A 15968-nucleotide genomic window follows, 5' to 3' on the forward strand; every position below is an offset into this window, starting at 1 on the left:
TGGAGCTTAGCTAGCCAACAAATTTAACTTCTCTGGATGTTGTGACTAGGGATGTGCAGATTTTGTAAAATCCATTCTGTCTGCATTTGTGGATTGCCAGGTACGTTTCATTCTGTTGTCCACTCATTGATGGAATCAGATTTTTTCCAATTTCTCACATGTGTGTAAATTCGCACTTGAGAAAATGTGCAAATCCCCCCAAAATGCACAAATCCCCCGCCTCACGCAAATGTGCATTTTCATGCTTTAGCTTATGGGGGAAATGCCCATTTTCAGCCAGTGTTTTTTTTTACTTTACAACTTTCTCTAGGATTAAATTTGTGCAAAATTCTGGAAAAGTAAAAAAAGAATGGAATCCATGCAACTTGGGGAAAGCTTCTCCACTGCGGAATCCATGGGTTGGATTCATAGAAATCCAAATTCGTTTGATTCCATTACGGATTTCTCCGACATCCCTAGTTGTGACACAGTTCTCTTACATTTTAAAAATATCACAATTCTCTTTAAATATGTATTTTAAGAAAAATATCACTTAAATGTGTTTTTAAATGCATATTCTGAGATTTTAAAAAACACACACCACAGACTACTATAGAAATAGAAAATAATGCAATTATGGGTAAAACATATGAAAGGGACATCACTAAAGAAAAACAAAACCTGGAGTAAAACTACAGTATAGCAAGAATTTTAGGATATAGTTAGCACTTCAAGTTAGCTCCTTGAATTTGATCCTGCTTCACTTCCCACCCCTTTAACGTTTTCTATCTTCTTGTAGATCTCTACTGGACAGCTCCTGAATTGCTAAGGATGGGGGAATATCCATTCCATGGCAACCAGAGGGGTGATGTTTACAGCTTTGCTATTATTATGAGGGAACTGATACATAATCAGGAAGATGGTCCATTCCAAGACCTAAACAAGAATCCAGAAGGTTTTTTTTAAAAAATAACTTTAAGATCCAACCTGTGCTTCATTTCTCCTTCCAGTGTAGATGGCCAGTGTATGAGAGAGAGGGCAGGGGGAAGAGAGATCGAGATCAAAACATCTTAGGATGTTCTATGCATCTTACTTGTCTTGTTAATTTAAAGGATAATAACCCTGAATTAAAAACTTCTAAAAGAATTTTCTGCACCTCCCTATTGAGTTCTACCTCAAACTTTGAGAAGCGACACATGTAACTAATTATTCCCAAACTCTTGGTAGTAGGAAGTTAGACTGGGCATGGCTCATTTTTTCCATAAGAAGTAGCACATGTTCTCTATAAAAGTGAGGTTGTATTTTGTGGCACTAATATTCCATTGTCTGCTTCTGGAATCTTTCTGTTTCTGTCCATCAAAGAGGAGTCTTTCCTCCAGGCCAGAGCATCAGCTGATGATGAATCCTGAAGGGGAAGGAGGAGTCAGCAAAAATCACTGCTCTCCTCCTCCTTCCAGTGGGAGCCTCTGCGGGATGTCATGGAGGGGCAACTCTGGATCCCATCCAGTCCCTGTTGCTATACTATGTCTAGCCTGTGATAGAGGAGAATTATCTCTAAGATTTCAGTTCTCTGCCCCAAATGAATCAATCCTCCCTCGGTTTAAGATGTTCCAAAACTTATTCCTATGCCATGTGTGCGTGTTTAATACCATCTGAACTGATTCTGTTTTGCTACTGTGATGCCTTTATTGTTGCTGCTGTTTTGATTTGTTTTCATTTTTCTCCCCTGATGTGTATTTTATTGTTTCTATTGTTGCATGTGAACCACCCGAGGATATACATTTTTAAGTAAAATAAAATACAATAGGGAAAATATATGATACTCAATATATGGCTGGCCAAACAAGACATGACATTAATTGCACACATAGTATTTGTTATATAAATAGCAACCAAGGGGAAGTTTGAGCAGCCTCAAGTCCATGGAGTTGTTTGTGGAAGCCTCCCTTGAAATGCAGATAGTATCTTCTGAGAAGCAGTTTTTGTTTGGACTGTGGCAGGGAAAGAAAGCCTTGAACTTCATCTCTTCATGGTCCTGAGGCTGTACAAGCTTCCCCTTGGCTACTGTTTATATAACAAAAACATAAATATTATGTTTTTACAAACATCGAGAATTGTATTAATGCCATTAATGTCAAATCTAGTTTGGCCCTAAGGGTGAAGCTGGGTTCACACAACATGTTAACTCACACTCAGTAGAACCATAGAATCATAGAATAGTAGGGTTGGAAGGGGCTGTCAGGGTGGAAACTGAGCCGATAGTACCCCAGAGCAGTTCTGATTCTGAGGAGGATCAGCAATCCGTGGGAGAGGAGCCAGCTCATCCCTCACAGGCACAGCAGCTGGCAGAGATTCCTCCTGCCGGCATCCTGAGATAGTTAGTGATCCTAGCAGTGAGAACGTGAGGTAATGGGGCTTGCTAGACGCTTGACGCAGACGCAGGGAGCAATGAGCGATGGAGGGCACGGAAAGGAGGCGTAGCACCCGTTTGGCGCGCAAACAACGGCCGACTCCCATGGACCCAAGGGAAAGAGGGAGGATCTCTCCCTAGCCCATAAGTTCAGGGTCTTCAAGTGACTCTCCTTCAAACGGGGATCAACTGCCTACTTGGAGCATAGGCTACTCTGCTGTTCCTTGCTTAGTCGCTGGAGATTAGCATCTGAAAGAGTCATTAAGTTGTAAAAGGATTAAAGCCTTGAAAAGAATCCTTTTGTCTGTGTCTTGAGTTGGCTATTGGAGTCTACTAAAAGAGGCTGCTAGGGCGCTCCTGACAGGGGTCTACAAGACTATTGAGTCCAACCCCTGCTCAATGCAGGAATCCAAGTCAGAGCATCCCTGACAGATGGCTGTCCAGCCCCGTCTTGAATACCTCCAGTGTAGGAGAGCCCACCACCTCCCTTGGTAATTGGTTCCATTGTCGTATTCCTCTAACAGTCAGGAAGTTTCTCCTCATGTTCAGCCGGAATCTGGCTTCCTGTAACTTGAGCCCATTATTCCGTGTTCTGCATTCTGGGATGATCGAGAACTGATCCTGGCCTTCCTCCCTGTGACAACCTTTCAAGTACTTGAAGAGTGCTATCATATCTCCCCTCAGTCTTCTCTTCTCAAGGCGAAACATGCCCAGTTCTTTCAGTCTCTCTTCATAGGGCTTTGTTTCCAGTCCTCTGATCATCTTTGTTGCCCTCCTCTGAACCCTCTCCAGCTTGTCTGCATCCTTCTTAAAGGGCAGTGCCAAGAACTGGACATAGTACTCCAGATGAGGCCTAACCAGTGCTGAGTAGAGGGGAACTAGTACTTCCTGGGATTTGGAAGCTATGCTTCTATCAATGCAGCCCAAAATAGCATTTGCCTTTTTTTGCAGCCACATCCCATGGTTGGCTCATATTCAGCTTGTGATCGACAACAATTCCAAGATCCTTCTTGCTTGTAGTGTTGATGGGCCACGTATCCCCCATCTTGTAACTGTGCATTTGGTTTCTTTTTCCTAGGTGCAGAACTTGGCATTGATCCCTATTAAATGTCATTCTGTTATTTTCTGCCCAGAGCTCCAGTCAATCAAGATCACTTTGAATTTTGTTTGTCTTCCAAAGTATTAGCTATCCCACCCAATTTTGTGTCATCTACAACTTTGATCAGCGTTCCCTGCAGCTCCTTCTCCAAGTCATTAATCAAAATGTTGAAGAGCACTGGGCCCAGGACTGAGCCCTGCAGTACCCCACTCATTACCTCTCCCCAGTTTGAGAAAGTCCCATTGATAAGCACTCTTTGAGTCCGATTCTGTAGCCAACTGTGGATCCACCGGATCGTTGTTTCATCTAGCCCACTTTGAGCTAGTTTGCCCATCAGGATATCATGGGGCACTTTGTTGAAAGCTTTGCTGAAGTCGAGGTATATGATGTCTACAGCATTCCCACAGTCCACAAGGGAGGTTACTTGATCAAAAAATGAGATCAGATTTGTCTGGCAGGATTTGTTCTTGACAAATCCATGTTGGCTTCAAGTAATCACTGCATTGTTTTCAAGGTGCTACCAGATGGATTGCTTTATAATCTGCTCCAGAATTTTCCCAGGGATTGATGTCAGACTGACTGGTCTGTAGTTCCCAGGTTCCTCCTTTACTGTAGTTGAGCTGTGGGTTGTTGTTGAATCATGTTGTCTGAAAGTAGTGTGTTTTCCACATTAGGTTCAGACAAGGTTGTTAACCATGGCTTGTTAACCATGCAGTGTGGCTTGTTAACCTCCCTGAACAACCCAGTAACAAACTATGGGTCCTCAAGGTAGCTTGTTCAAGAAAAATAAGCCACACTCTATGGGTATCATTATCAAGCCACCCTGCGGAAAATGTGCTGCATTCAGACAACGTGATAACCCACCATTCAACAACAACCCATGGTTCAACAACAACCCATACTCAACCACAGAGTGTGGGTTAGCATGTTGTGTGGACCCAGCCAATATCATTTGTTGTTGTTCAGTCATGTCCGACTCTTCGTGACCCCATGGACCATAGCACGCCAGGCCTTCCTGTCCTCCGCTCTCTCCCGGAGTGGGCTCAAGTCCATATTCATCGCATCGGTGATGCTATCTAGCCATCTCATCCTCTGCCGTCCCCTTCTTTTTTTGCCTTCAATCTTTCCCAGCATCAGGGTCTTTTCCAGGGACTTTTCTCTTCGCATTAGGTGGCCAAAATATTTGAGCTTCAGCTTCAGTATCTGTCCTTCCAATGAACAGTCAGGTTTGATTTCCTTTAGGATGGACTGATTTGACCTGGTTGCAGTCCAGGGGACTCATAAGAGTCTTCTCCAGCACCACAGTTCGAAGGCATCGATTCTTCAGCGCTAAGCCTTCTTTATAGTCCAGCTCTCACAGCCATACGTTGCTACTGGGAAAACCATAGCTTTGATTATACGAATCTTTGTCGGCAAGGTGATGTCTCTGCTTCTTACTATGCTGTCTAGGTTTGCCATAGCTTTCCTCCCAAGGAGCAAGCGTCTTTTAATTTCATGGCTACTGTCACCGTCTGTGGTGATCTTGGAGCCCAAGAAAATAAAATCTGTCACTGCTTCCATTTCTTCCCCTTCTATATGCCAGGAAGCCAATATCATACAAGATCCTAAAACATTGCATTGAATCCAAGGAGTAATGAAGCAAAAAGAATCACTGTGAATTCTTTTAAAGAAAGGTATTGACTATAGCTCTTCTCACCTTGCATGAGTCTTAAATAGTTCCCAAAGATTATAAAAAAAAGGTTGGGTCACAATATCATCCGATGGATCAGCATTTCAAATAGACACAATGTTTGCTGGCATACAGCAACAGAGAAAAATGTCTCACACAAGGAAGAAATAAAGTTAAAGGGAACTTTTTTTAGTGGGCAGACTAAAAATATAATAAATTAAATAAATAAATAAACTTGATAGAACTCCCTGGCTTCATTTCTGGTGCCATTAAATGTTTACGCTGACTGGCTGGTGCCCTTAAGAATTGCACTTGTGCAATACCAAAAGCATGGCATCCTATGGATCTGAAAGTGAAAAGGCCACATCCAGGAGCACAGCTTCCACAAGCAAGAGCAATATCTGTTGGATCATTCACTATCCTATCCTGGGGAATATGGCTGGGTTCACCAGCAGTAGCTATAGACGTCTGAGGAGTAGGGCTCATCAGCCCAATCCTGATGCTTCCACCAAAGTTGAAAGATTCTAAAAATCAAGGAAGTGAAAGCAAAATGTACAATATTCTGAAATATGACTGATAACCATTCTTTAATTCCAGTGATAATAAAAAGAATCCAGGATGCTAACTCTCCCGTTCCACTACGCCCGTCTCTTTCAACAGAGAAATGCAATGAAAGGATCGTTGCACTTTTGAAGGCATGTTGGGATGAATATCCAGAGAGGAGGCCAACCTTCTCTGATGTAAAGAGAGCGTTGAGAGATGCCAGTCCTGAAGGGTGAGTCTTTTTCTTCTTGTAAAACCACGTTTGCGTCATTATTAGTTACATGAAAAAATAGCTTTTATATCTAGCATGTCAGTATGGATGGGTGATTTTGTGAAGCTCACTTTCACCCAGTTCATTGGCTTTTCACAGTTGTGTTTGTTCTGCCCCACTTCCTCTGCAATTTACAAGTTTGGTCTTTAAAAGTCTGCATGAAAAAGCATAATTTTTCATGCACATTCCCCTTAATATACACAACTTCAAATGTATGCACTTTACCCCATAGTATATAGTGATTTTGTGTGCACCTTTTTCTAATATACAAAAATTTTGTGCACATTTCTTAATTGACTAACTTGCTCACAATGTTCAGAGAAGTCTGGATTTTGGAGTGCAACTTTGTTCAGGTTTGTGTAGAATTTCAGGGAGTGTGAATTAGGTAAGTTCACAGTAGATTGCAAACTGAATGAAATTATCAACCATCTCTACATGTCAGGCTCTTATTGAAGTTATAGAATCAATCACACATGGAATACCTATTGATCAGTATGTCTATACACTTGCTTCTGCCCTGAATAAGCAAATGGAACTAATAGTGAACTGGGAAGCAAGAGTTTCTGATCAGCTTCTAGAGATGCAGCTAGTAATGTTTGCGTTCTGATATCTAATTCGTTCTTCCAAACACAACTTAGGATGAGGTCTGACCTTTGGTTTAGTAGAATCTTGTAAAATGAAGCTAATTTCTCTTTTAGCCAAGTCCCAATATGATTATTCAATTATATCCAACACTATTGTCACCATACAGGATAGAAATGATTTTCAGTTCATGCAGCCCTACCCATGCAAAACTGGTGAGCTCACAGAACATTAAAGCAATCCCAGAGATAACAGTGCATTCTTTTTCAAAGAGTGCAAAGCCCATTGGTAGAAATGGAAGACAAGTATTGTTTCCTTCAATATATACTTTTTGAACCTTTCCAAAAGCCATTTCAGTATATTGGACAACATGGTGAATAAACTGGAAAAATATGCAAATCATCTGGAGGAAGTGGTTGAAGCAAGGACAACCCAGTTGTTGGCAGAGAAGAAGAAGACAGAAAATCTTTTATCCGCCATGCTACCTGGGTAACTGAAACCCTTCAATGTTCCCAAGATATTCTCCAGTAGACAAGGTCCTACAATGCTTTCCCCTTTAGAATAGGTCCAGCCCAAGAACTGGTTTGGCTCTTAATGCATTCTAGTGTGGTCGCCAGGCCTTGGTTACAATCTCAATACCCTTACCTTTCATCATTAGTAAAAGAGAGAGTTATAGAGCAATTCAGACCCTGTTGGCTGGATGTTTGAGTGGGTTTAGGATGGGACAGAAGGGCCCCTCCACTTGCAGAGAGAAGCTCCACTGCCAGGAGACCACATCTGCCTTAGAGGCCCCTGGTAGACCAATGGAAAGCTCCAGGGTCGTAGGACTACTGCTGATGGTGCTCCTGCCTGTGATTGGGCACGATCTTGGGCATTCTGGGGGAAGCAACAGCCTTGGAGCCAAAGCCCCCTTGCTCCCCTGACAGTCCCCAGATCAAGCACAACAGCTATATCAACCTGAGGCTGAGGTACTTATTTCCCTCCCATTGGTGTCAATTTCGGAAGGAAAGTCTGAAAGTCCACTGCCTGGGCACAGTAATGGACTGGATGAGGGCTAATAAACTGAAACTCAATCCAGACAAGACGGAGGTACTGTTAGTGGGTGGTTCGTCTGCCCGGCTAGGTGATATTCAACCTGTTCTGGAGGGGGTTGCACTCCCCCTAAAGGATCAGGTTCGTAGTTTGGGGGTGCTCTTGGATCCAGAACTGTCACTTGAGGCACAGGTGAACTCAGTGGCACGGAGCACTTTTTATCAGCTTAGGCTGGTATACCAACTACGCCCTTATCTGGACAGAGATAGCCTAGCTACAGTTATCCATGCTCTGATAACTTCTCGTCTGGATTACTGCAATGCGTTATACGTGGGGCTGCCTTTGAAAACGGTCCGGAAACTTCAGCTGGTCCAAAATAGGGCAGCAAGATTGTTAACAGGGACTGGCCTGCGAGCTCATATTACGCCAGTACTTTTCCAGCTGCACTGGCTGCCAGTCCATTTCCGGGCCCGATTCAAAGTGCTGGTGTTAACATTCAAAGCCCTTAACGGCTTGGGGCCAGGTTACCTGAAGGATCGCCTCCTCCCATATGTGCCTGCCCAGACCTTAAGATCATCATCAGCGGCCCTTCTCCGTGAGCCCCTGCCAAAGGAAGTGAGGCGGGTGGCTACTAGGAGGAGGGCTTTTTCTGTTGTGGCACCCCGGCTCTGGAATGAGCTCCCTAGTGAGGTTCGCCTGGCGCCTACATTGTACTCTTTTCGGCGCCAGGTGAAGACCTTTTTATTTTCCCAGGCATTTTAGCTTTCTAAATTTTTATCTTTGCTGTTTTAAATCTGTATTTTAAACTCCTGTACTGCTGCTAGGTTTTATTGTGGTTGTATTGTTATATTGTGGTTTTAATGTTCTATATATTTTAAATTGTTTTATTGTGTGTTGTTTGGTTTTAGTTTTTGTGAACCGCCCAGAGAGCTTCGGCTATTGGGCGGTATAGAAATGAAATAAATAAATAAATAAATAATAAATACACCCCCCTTCCCTATCCAGGTGAGCTGAAAGGGCTTTGGTAATGGCAGATCATCAGCCATGGACTGTCCTCATTTAGAATTGCTTTGCCAGACTCTATAGCTCATGTTTGCAGGGGACATAGGGTGGAAAGTATTGCATGCAGTGGAGGCTGGTGGCTCCACTTGTGGTGGGGCCGTGAATCCATTCTGGGTTTCAGTCGGAACAAGCCAGAACGCTAAAGGAACTAACCAAGGTGCTGAACCCTATCCCCAAAATGGGTTCAGTGCCTTGGATACCTCCTTTACAGTTCTGGCTGGTTCTGACTTAAGCCCAGAATGGATGCCCATCCATCCATCCAAAAGGGGAGCCACCAGCCTCCACTGATGACATGTGCAATGGCTTTCAAACTGAATTGGGTCACTGCCCTTCCTCATAGGGTAATCAAGTAGGACTGGTGTCTCCAGCGTGGTGCCTGTGGACACCGCTGTTGGTGCCCACCAGGCTCTGTGCCCCTCCTGATTTTCATGAAACTTCATGGAAAAAATGGGTGGGTGGAAGCTTAAATCCTCCTCTCTCAGAACACCATGGTTCCAATGCAAATCAGGGCTGTACGCGTTTATAAGAAAGTGCAGAAAACATGCATGCAGAGCTCCACTATGGGCTCCTTCACACGGAGCTTTTGTCCTGAGATTGAGAGTGCTCCTTCACGGACATTTGCGGGCTCTTTCCATGACGCCGTGATCATTCAAGGCGTCTCCTGAACTAAATGCCCTTTGTTCCATCTTTAAATAGATTGAGATAATGAGCTATCAAGTTACCCCGTTGTGTTCTGCTTCAGTTCCCTCCGTGAAAAGAGTAAAAGCGGCAAGAAGAGGAGCAAGATCAATGAAAGATAATGGAAGACTCAGATACGGGGAGAAGGAGGGGGAAGGGGTGGGGGAAAAGGAAGCACGTGAAAAAGGGAGTTGTCATGATCCTGTATTTAAAATGGAAGCAGAAAGCCCCATTTTAAATCCCGGATTTTAGGCTGGTGTAGAGATGCCATATGCGTGCTTTATCTAACATTGAGTCTGGCCCATAGTTTGCCTGCAAAACAGGTTTACAATGCAGGGTCAAACTATAGCTTGCAATATTGGGGTTAGATCCAAACTAAGTTAATGGCACTGGGTTCCCATTGAAATCAATGTGAAAAGGTAGTTTTGACTACCTGCAGTCTCATTGATTTCAATTGCATCTAAGTATGGCTAGCTTAGTATGGATCCAACTCTTGGTCTGCAGCCAAAGTTTGGTTTGTGAAAACCACAGTGTGCCTAGTTCAGACAACATGAGAGAGAGGGAGAGAGAGAGAAAGAGAGAAAGAGATGGTGGTGGTGCCCCCCCCCCACGTTTGGCTCTGGCCCCACTCACCACTGGCTGTGGACCCTGACAGATATGCTCAGTAGACAGTGTGTGTACTGCTCTAGCAATACACATTTATTTATTTATTTATTTATTTAACGTTGCTGTGCCACCTTTCAGGGCAGAAGCCCTCCCAAGTTGGCTTACAGCAGTAAAATACATAAAACCAGTTAAAATATTAAAAGAAATAAAAACATAAAAACAATAAAAACAACAATAAATGCCAATAAAACCAGCAACAACAACAATGGCAGTAACAGCAACAACAGCAGTCATATCAAGAGAAGGCCACAGTAAAGTAACATGTTTTCAAGACCTTCTTAAAAGCTTGCAGTGATGGAGCATGATGGACCTTTGATGGCAACTTGTTCCAAAGGTGTGGGGCCACTGCAAAGAAGGCCCTCTCACATGTGATCACCCACCTGACTGCTGTGATGGGTGGGCAAATGGGAAAGGCCTCTCTTCCTGATCTTAAAGTGTGGGCAGGCTGATACAGGTGAAGGTGGTCCTTCAAGTTTTTGAACCAATATCTTCACTGTTGAATTTTAAGTGTATATTGGGATTGCACTTAACAGAAAACCATCTCAAAACATTTTAGCTGTAATCTTGCACACATTTAAGCATGCCTAAATCCCACACAGATTTTGAAAGGAGTTCATTCTATGTAACACTGCACACGATTGAATAATTATATTTTTATGGATCGGGTGTGATTTTCTTCTGAAGTTAAGAAAGAATGCCAAAAAAAACAAAACAAATGCAGGACATTATCTTTCACCCATTCATGTTTCAGCTTCATCGGAGAACAGCTTGTTGCTGGGAGATCAGTGGAACCTGAGAGCTTTGATTCAGCCTCCATTTTCTTCTCAGACATTGTTGGCTTCACTAAATTATGCTCTCTCAGCTTTCCACTGCAAGTTGTCAATCTCCTCAATGACCTGTACAGTCTGTTCGATAATATAATTAAAATATATGATGTCTACAAGGTAGGTAGACTGCATTCATTGTGGGGAACAAATGGATCTGATTTTATGGATATTCTGCTTGTTTTGTTCCCATCTCATCCCATTTCTCACCTTGTATTTGACTCCATCCAGAGAAAAGACGTAACAACATAGACCATGAGGCTGCAAAGATATTTTATGTCATCAAGGCTAGTCCCACCCCTTGTACTGAGAAAGAATATGATGCTTATATTAAATAAATAACCTCAGGAAAGGATGTGCACTTCATCCCTTACAGTACCCATGAGGGAATATTTATTTATTTATGTATTCTTTTATGTATTTATTTATTTAAAAATTATTGTTAGGTTGCCGTTAAGGGTAAAACCCTCTCATTGTATTGACCATACAATGACACCTGCCATCTGGAGATAACCATGAGAAAAGGATGAAGGATGTTTTTTAGGGCATAGTCTGAAGGCACTTGAGGCAGCCACCTTGCTGAAGCTAAGCAGGTCTGGGTCTGGTCAGTGCTTGGAGGGGAGACCACCTGGGAACCACATGTAGCCACCTTGAGTTCCACAATGGAAGAAAGGTGGGATGTAAATGTAATAAAAAAATAAATAAAATTTTCATCTCACCATCTTGTGTGTGTGTGTGTGTCATAAGTAGTTTCTCTTCCTAAGAGGGGAAGAAAAGGCTAGCATCTCTTTAGGGTGACTAAATCAGCCATACCCTTTCTAAGCACTTGAAAACCAAGCCTGCCTTCCGTATGTTCTACATAGCACTTAAAGCATTTGCCATTAATATTGTTGTTCTTGGTGGGCCGCTTCTGTGCAAGCACTAATGATTACTTCCATTGTTTACAGGTTGAAACCATTGGAGATGCCTATATGGTTGCTAGTGGTCTCCCCGTTCGTAATGGAACAAAACACGTTGAGGAAATTGCTACTATGTCTTTGCACTTCCTCAGTGAAATTATTTCTTTCAAGATTGGGCACATGCCAAAAGAGAAACTGAAGCTGCGTATTGGCATTCATACAGGTGAAGGGCAGCAGTCTTCTCTGAACTTGGTTTTAGAGCTTTCCTAATTTAATTCTTCTGAATATGAAGAGGGGAGCAGGATTGTGCCTTCTACCCTGCCCCCCAGCCTCCAAGTGTCCACTGGTTCCACCCCCTGACATTCACACGTTCAGAGGAAGGTGAGAAGGGGATTCAAGAAATCATAAGCCATACACACATAGGCTGTGTATGTACAGCTTGAAACTCTGCGCAGTTCCCATTCATGTGGAAAAATCACATTCTTCTCTTCTGCTGGCTGTGTGGAGGTTATGTTGTGTGGGAGACAATGTTACATAGGGTTACTGTGGTGTTCACTATAGTATTAATCTTCATGAGACATTTGAAGGCATAGTGTCTTGACAACCAGGCTTTCTAAAATGAAGAAAATGAAATGCAATCTAAGCTAGAAGACAGGATTTTGAATTTCCAGGCCACCTTGTTCAATCTATTATTACTAATAGCCCCGTACTAAGATTTGTTGGAGCACCATGTAAGGGCCTAGGAAGGTGTGTACCAAAAGCTACATCGCTCAGAATCATAAAGATGATATTCTGAGATTGCAGTGAAATTACAGGCCAATATTTGGCTGTAATGTTATCAGCATGCCAATGAAATATAATAATGAAATAACTATGCATAGTCGTATAACCTATATTTTAAGATATAAATCTATGTATCTATTTCAGTTTGTATCCTGCCCTATTGCAAAGACTCTGGGCTAGTAGCAACACATTTTAAAAGCAAATAAATGTATTTTTAAAATATCAATTCTATTATTAGATAATATTAAAATCAAGAACCATCTATGTATGACATCTGTATTATCAAGTATGTCTACAGATTATTATTATTATTATTATCATCATCATCATCATCATCATTTCTATACCACCCAATAGCCAAAGCTGTCTGGGCAGTTTACACTGATTGACAAATCACAACAATGAAACAGCCTGAGATGGTTTCTGTTACATTCATGTGCCTCGTAGCAAGTTAACTTGTAATGCAGGTGTGTCGGTGATCCATTAGATAACCTTTTTGCACTGCACCAATGCTACTCATCAGGATCCTGGACCATAGTCACAAAGGATCTGTAAAAAAAGAGCGATGTGGCCAAATCAAATAGAAGTGTATTAAAAGGAATACTGGAACCCCACTCACTGACATTGCGCAACAAATATTCCAAAGGGATCGGATAGAAGATTGACAAGATAGTGTTAATCTGCTTGGGGTATCAGAGGTATCTGATTGGCCACTTTGAAAAGCAAGATACTGGACTAGATGGCCAGCTGGGATTGTTTAGCTTGGAAAAAAGGCAAGTAAGGGGAGACACAGAGGTCTACAAAATTATGCGTGATCTGGAGAATGTGGATCGGGAGACATTTTCTCCCTCTCTCAAAATACTAGAACTGGGGTCATCCTATGAAGCTGATTGGTGGGAGATTCAGGACAGATAAAAGGAAGTACTTCTTCACACAGTGCATAGTCAAACTGTGGAATTTGCTACCACAAAATGTAGTTATGGCCACCAATTTGGATGGCTTTAAAAGGGGGTCAGACAAATTCCTGGAGGAGAAGGCTATCAATGGCTATGCCTTCTGATGGCTCTATGCTACCTCCAGTAGCAGAGGCAGTATGCCTATGTACATCAGTTACTGGGGAACATGGGTGGTGGTGGTGTGTGTGTGTGGTGCTCTTGCACTCATGTCCTGCTTGTGGGTTTCCCGTTGACAGCTGGTTGGCCAGTGTGAGAACAGAATGCTGGACTAGATGGACTGTTGGTTTCATCCAGCACGGCTCGTCTTATGTTCTTATGGACCTTTGGTCTAAGCCAGTAGGCTTGTCTTATGTTCCATTAAAACAGCTATCTACGATCCTGGACTATGGTGGGAGGGGGTTGATGCTGAACTATGTTTCACATGAATTACCTTTGTGTCCCATATATCTATGGAAATGCAAACAGAAGTTGGCACCCTTTCCTGCCTTGCTTAGCTCACATTTACCCCTCATGCCTATTTATTTATTTATTTATTTATTCAGTTTCTTGGCTGCCTTTCAGGGCAGAAGCCCTCCCAAAGTAGTATGATAAGAATGTGGCTTTTCTGGCATGTGACGAGGAAATATTCTTCTAGGGGGTTTCATTCTCTGCCTTTCTATATGTTTCATTATACTGCCACTATATAGCACTGTGGTATAGCAGAATTGCAGACATACAGAGCCTGCATAGCACCATTCAGGATATACCAGACTTTCCTTGATCTAAAAACCCTCACAATAATGGTTGCAAAGCACAGGAAAGGCCCTGGAGGATGACAACGACATGTAAAGGTCTCGCAAACCGCCATGAACGAGCAATCATGAGTGCACAATAAAAACCTCATGTACAAAGGCTCACAGTGCAATGCTATGCATTACTCAAATGTAAGTCGCACTGTATTCAATTGACCTACTCCCAAATAAGTGTGTTAAGGACAGAAGCTTTAAACAGTAGCATTAATAGTGTTATATCTAATGCAAAATAAAATCAATTTTTTTAAATGAAATTATTGTGCATATCACTTTGATCCTGTATTTCAAGGCCAATTATTTCATCAAGGCACTCTAGATAAGAGTAAAGTTGCCTAAAATAGGAAAGTGCAGACAACCCCCCCAGAAAATATATGCAAATCTGGCCCATTCCAACTTCATGAAGACACCATCATCAAATCCAAATGTTTATTTAGTGCCTTTAGTGTCATATTTCTAACTTGCATGCCATTTTTTCACAGAAAGACTGGACATAAATTAAATAAATAAATGTTTCCATTCCTCAATAAGAAGCATGGCATGTCGGAACGTTGCATTTCTTTTCTGAGTGGCTGATCTCTTCCTTGGTACTTGCTCTTGTAGGCCCTGTTGTTGCAGGAGTGGTGGGGATCACAAGGCCACGCTATTGCCTGTTTGGAGACACAGTGAATACAGCTTCAAGGATGGAAAGTACCAGCTTACGTATGTTGTATTCATTTGTTATAAAGGTAACAGCCTTTCCAAACCTGGGGGCTGTCTTCAAGAGCGATTTAGTGCAAAGTTAGAGCAGACTGAATTCCTTCATGACAGCTGATGTCATCTCCAATTTGCTGCCAACCAGCCGCTTCCCTCTTCAAAACCTGCATTTTCCGAAACTCCTTTTACTCTGACTTTTTATACTGAAAGCGGCTCCCTGGCAGTTTTACCACAGTGTGCCATGTCCCCCCGCATTAAATCCTGGGCGTGCCTCTGTGACCTGGCAGTGATGTGGTCAAGGGGGTGGGGCATCCCATTCCTTCTTCTTTCCCCAAAGGAAGTAGATTTTCCCATTCCCATTGAGAAAATCCCCAGGAGCGCTGCAGCAACCCCTCACATTACCACAGTAGTGGGGACACTCATTCACCTTAGCTAGTCTGCTTTTAACCTTTAACATATCCCCTCCTTCTGCGCATGTTCACTCAGAAGTAAGAAATAAATCTTCCTCCTCTGCAATAAAAGGGTTAAAGGCTAACTTTAGTAACTCACCCTAAAGTGCTCTTTCACTTCTCCAATGCTCTCTTAAATCACTGTTGCATGTTGCGCTTCTTTGATGTTCGGTAGTTCTTTTGATGTAAAGTAGTTTCTCCATTGTTATGTAAAGCCCCTTCTCTGCTTTATGGCAGTAACAATCTTTCAGGTTTATGGGAGCCTCTCACTGCGAGCAGGGAGAAGGAGAAAGGGATGGGGGGTTGCAATAGGCAAAAGTACACACATGGGGAAAAATGGGGTGGGAGCAATAATGCCACAGCAGATTGATGGGGTGTGGCAAAATTGGGGTGAGGTGGGAGCTCTCAGGAGCCTTCAGATGCTGCACTGGAGAACTGAGGATTTGGGCTTCTTCAGGGAAATCTGCACACACGGGGAAAATTAGTTGCTCTCCATTCATAACGTAGTAGCAGCGGAGAGCCTGGACAGGGGCGGGAAACAAGCCTCTCTCATTGGTTGAGCAGCCCCTGCCAGTTTGATGA

General features: G+C 42.7%; 1 protein-coding gene across 1 annotated transcript in view; it reads left to right on the forward strand.

Annotated features, from left to right (window-relative positions):
* The window catches only part of LOC146351023 (guanylate cyclase 2G-like), an 82290-nt gene that overhangs the window by 61119 nt on the left and 5203 nt on the right, over nucleotides 1–15968 (forward strand). Inside the window, exons 14-19 of the mRNA XM_084845668.1 lie at nucleotides 779–934; nucleotides 5755–5932; nucleotides 6902–7042; nucleotides 10743–10935; nucleotides 11763–11937; nucleotides 14845–14943. Coding sequence (XP_084701794.1) covers nucleotides 779–934; nucleotides 5755–5932; nucleotides 6902–7042; nucleotides 10743–10935; nucleotides 11763–11937; nucleotides 14845–14943 — 942 coding nt within the window. The remainder of the gene's footprint in view (nucleotides 1–778; nucleotides 935–5754; nucleotides 5933–6901; nucleotides 7043–10742; nucleotides 10936–11762; nucleotides 11938–14844; nucleotides 14944–15968) is intronic.

The sequence above is a fragment of the Heloderma suspectum genome, chromosome 3, assembly GCF_057233095.1.
Source record: "Heloderma suspectum isolate Gila_16-S chromosome 3, 16-S_ref, whole genome shotgun sequence".
Taxonomy (NCBI): domain Eukaryota; kingdom Metazoa; phylum Chordata; class Lepidosauria; order Squamata; family Helodermatidae; genus Heloderma; species Heloderma suspectum.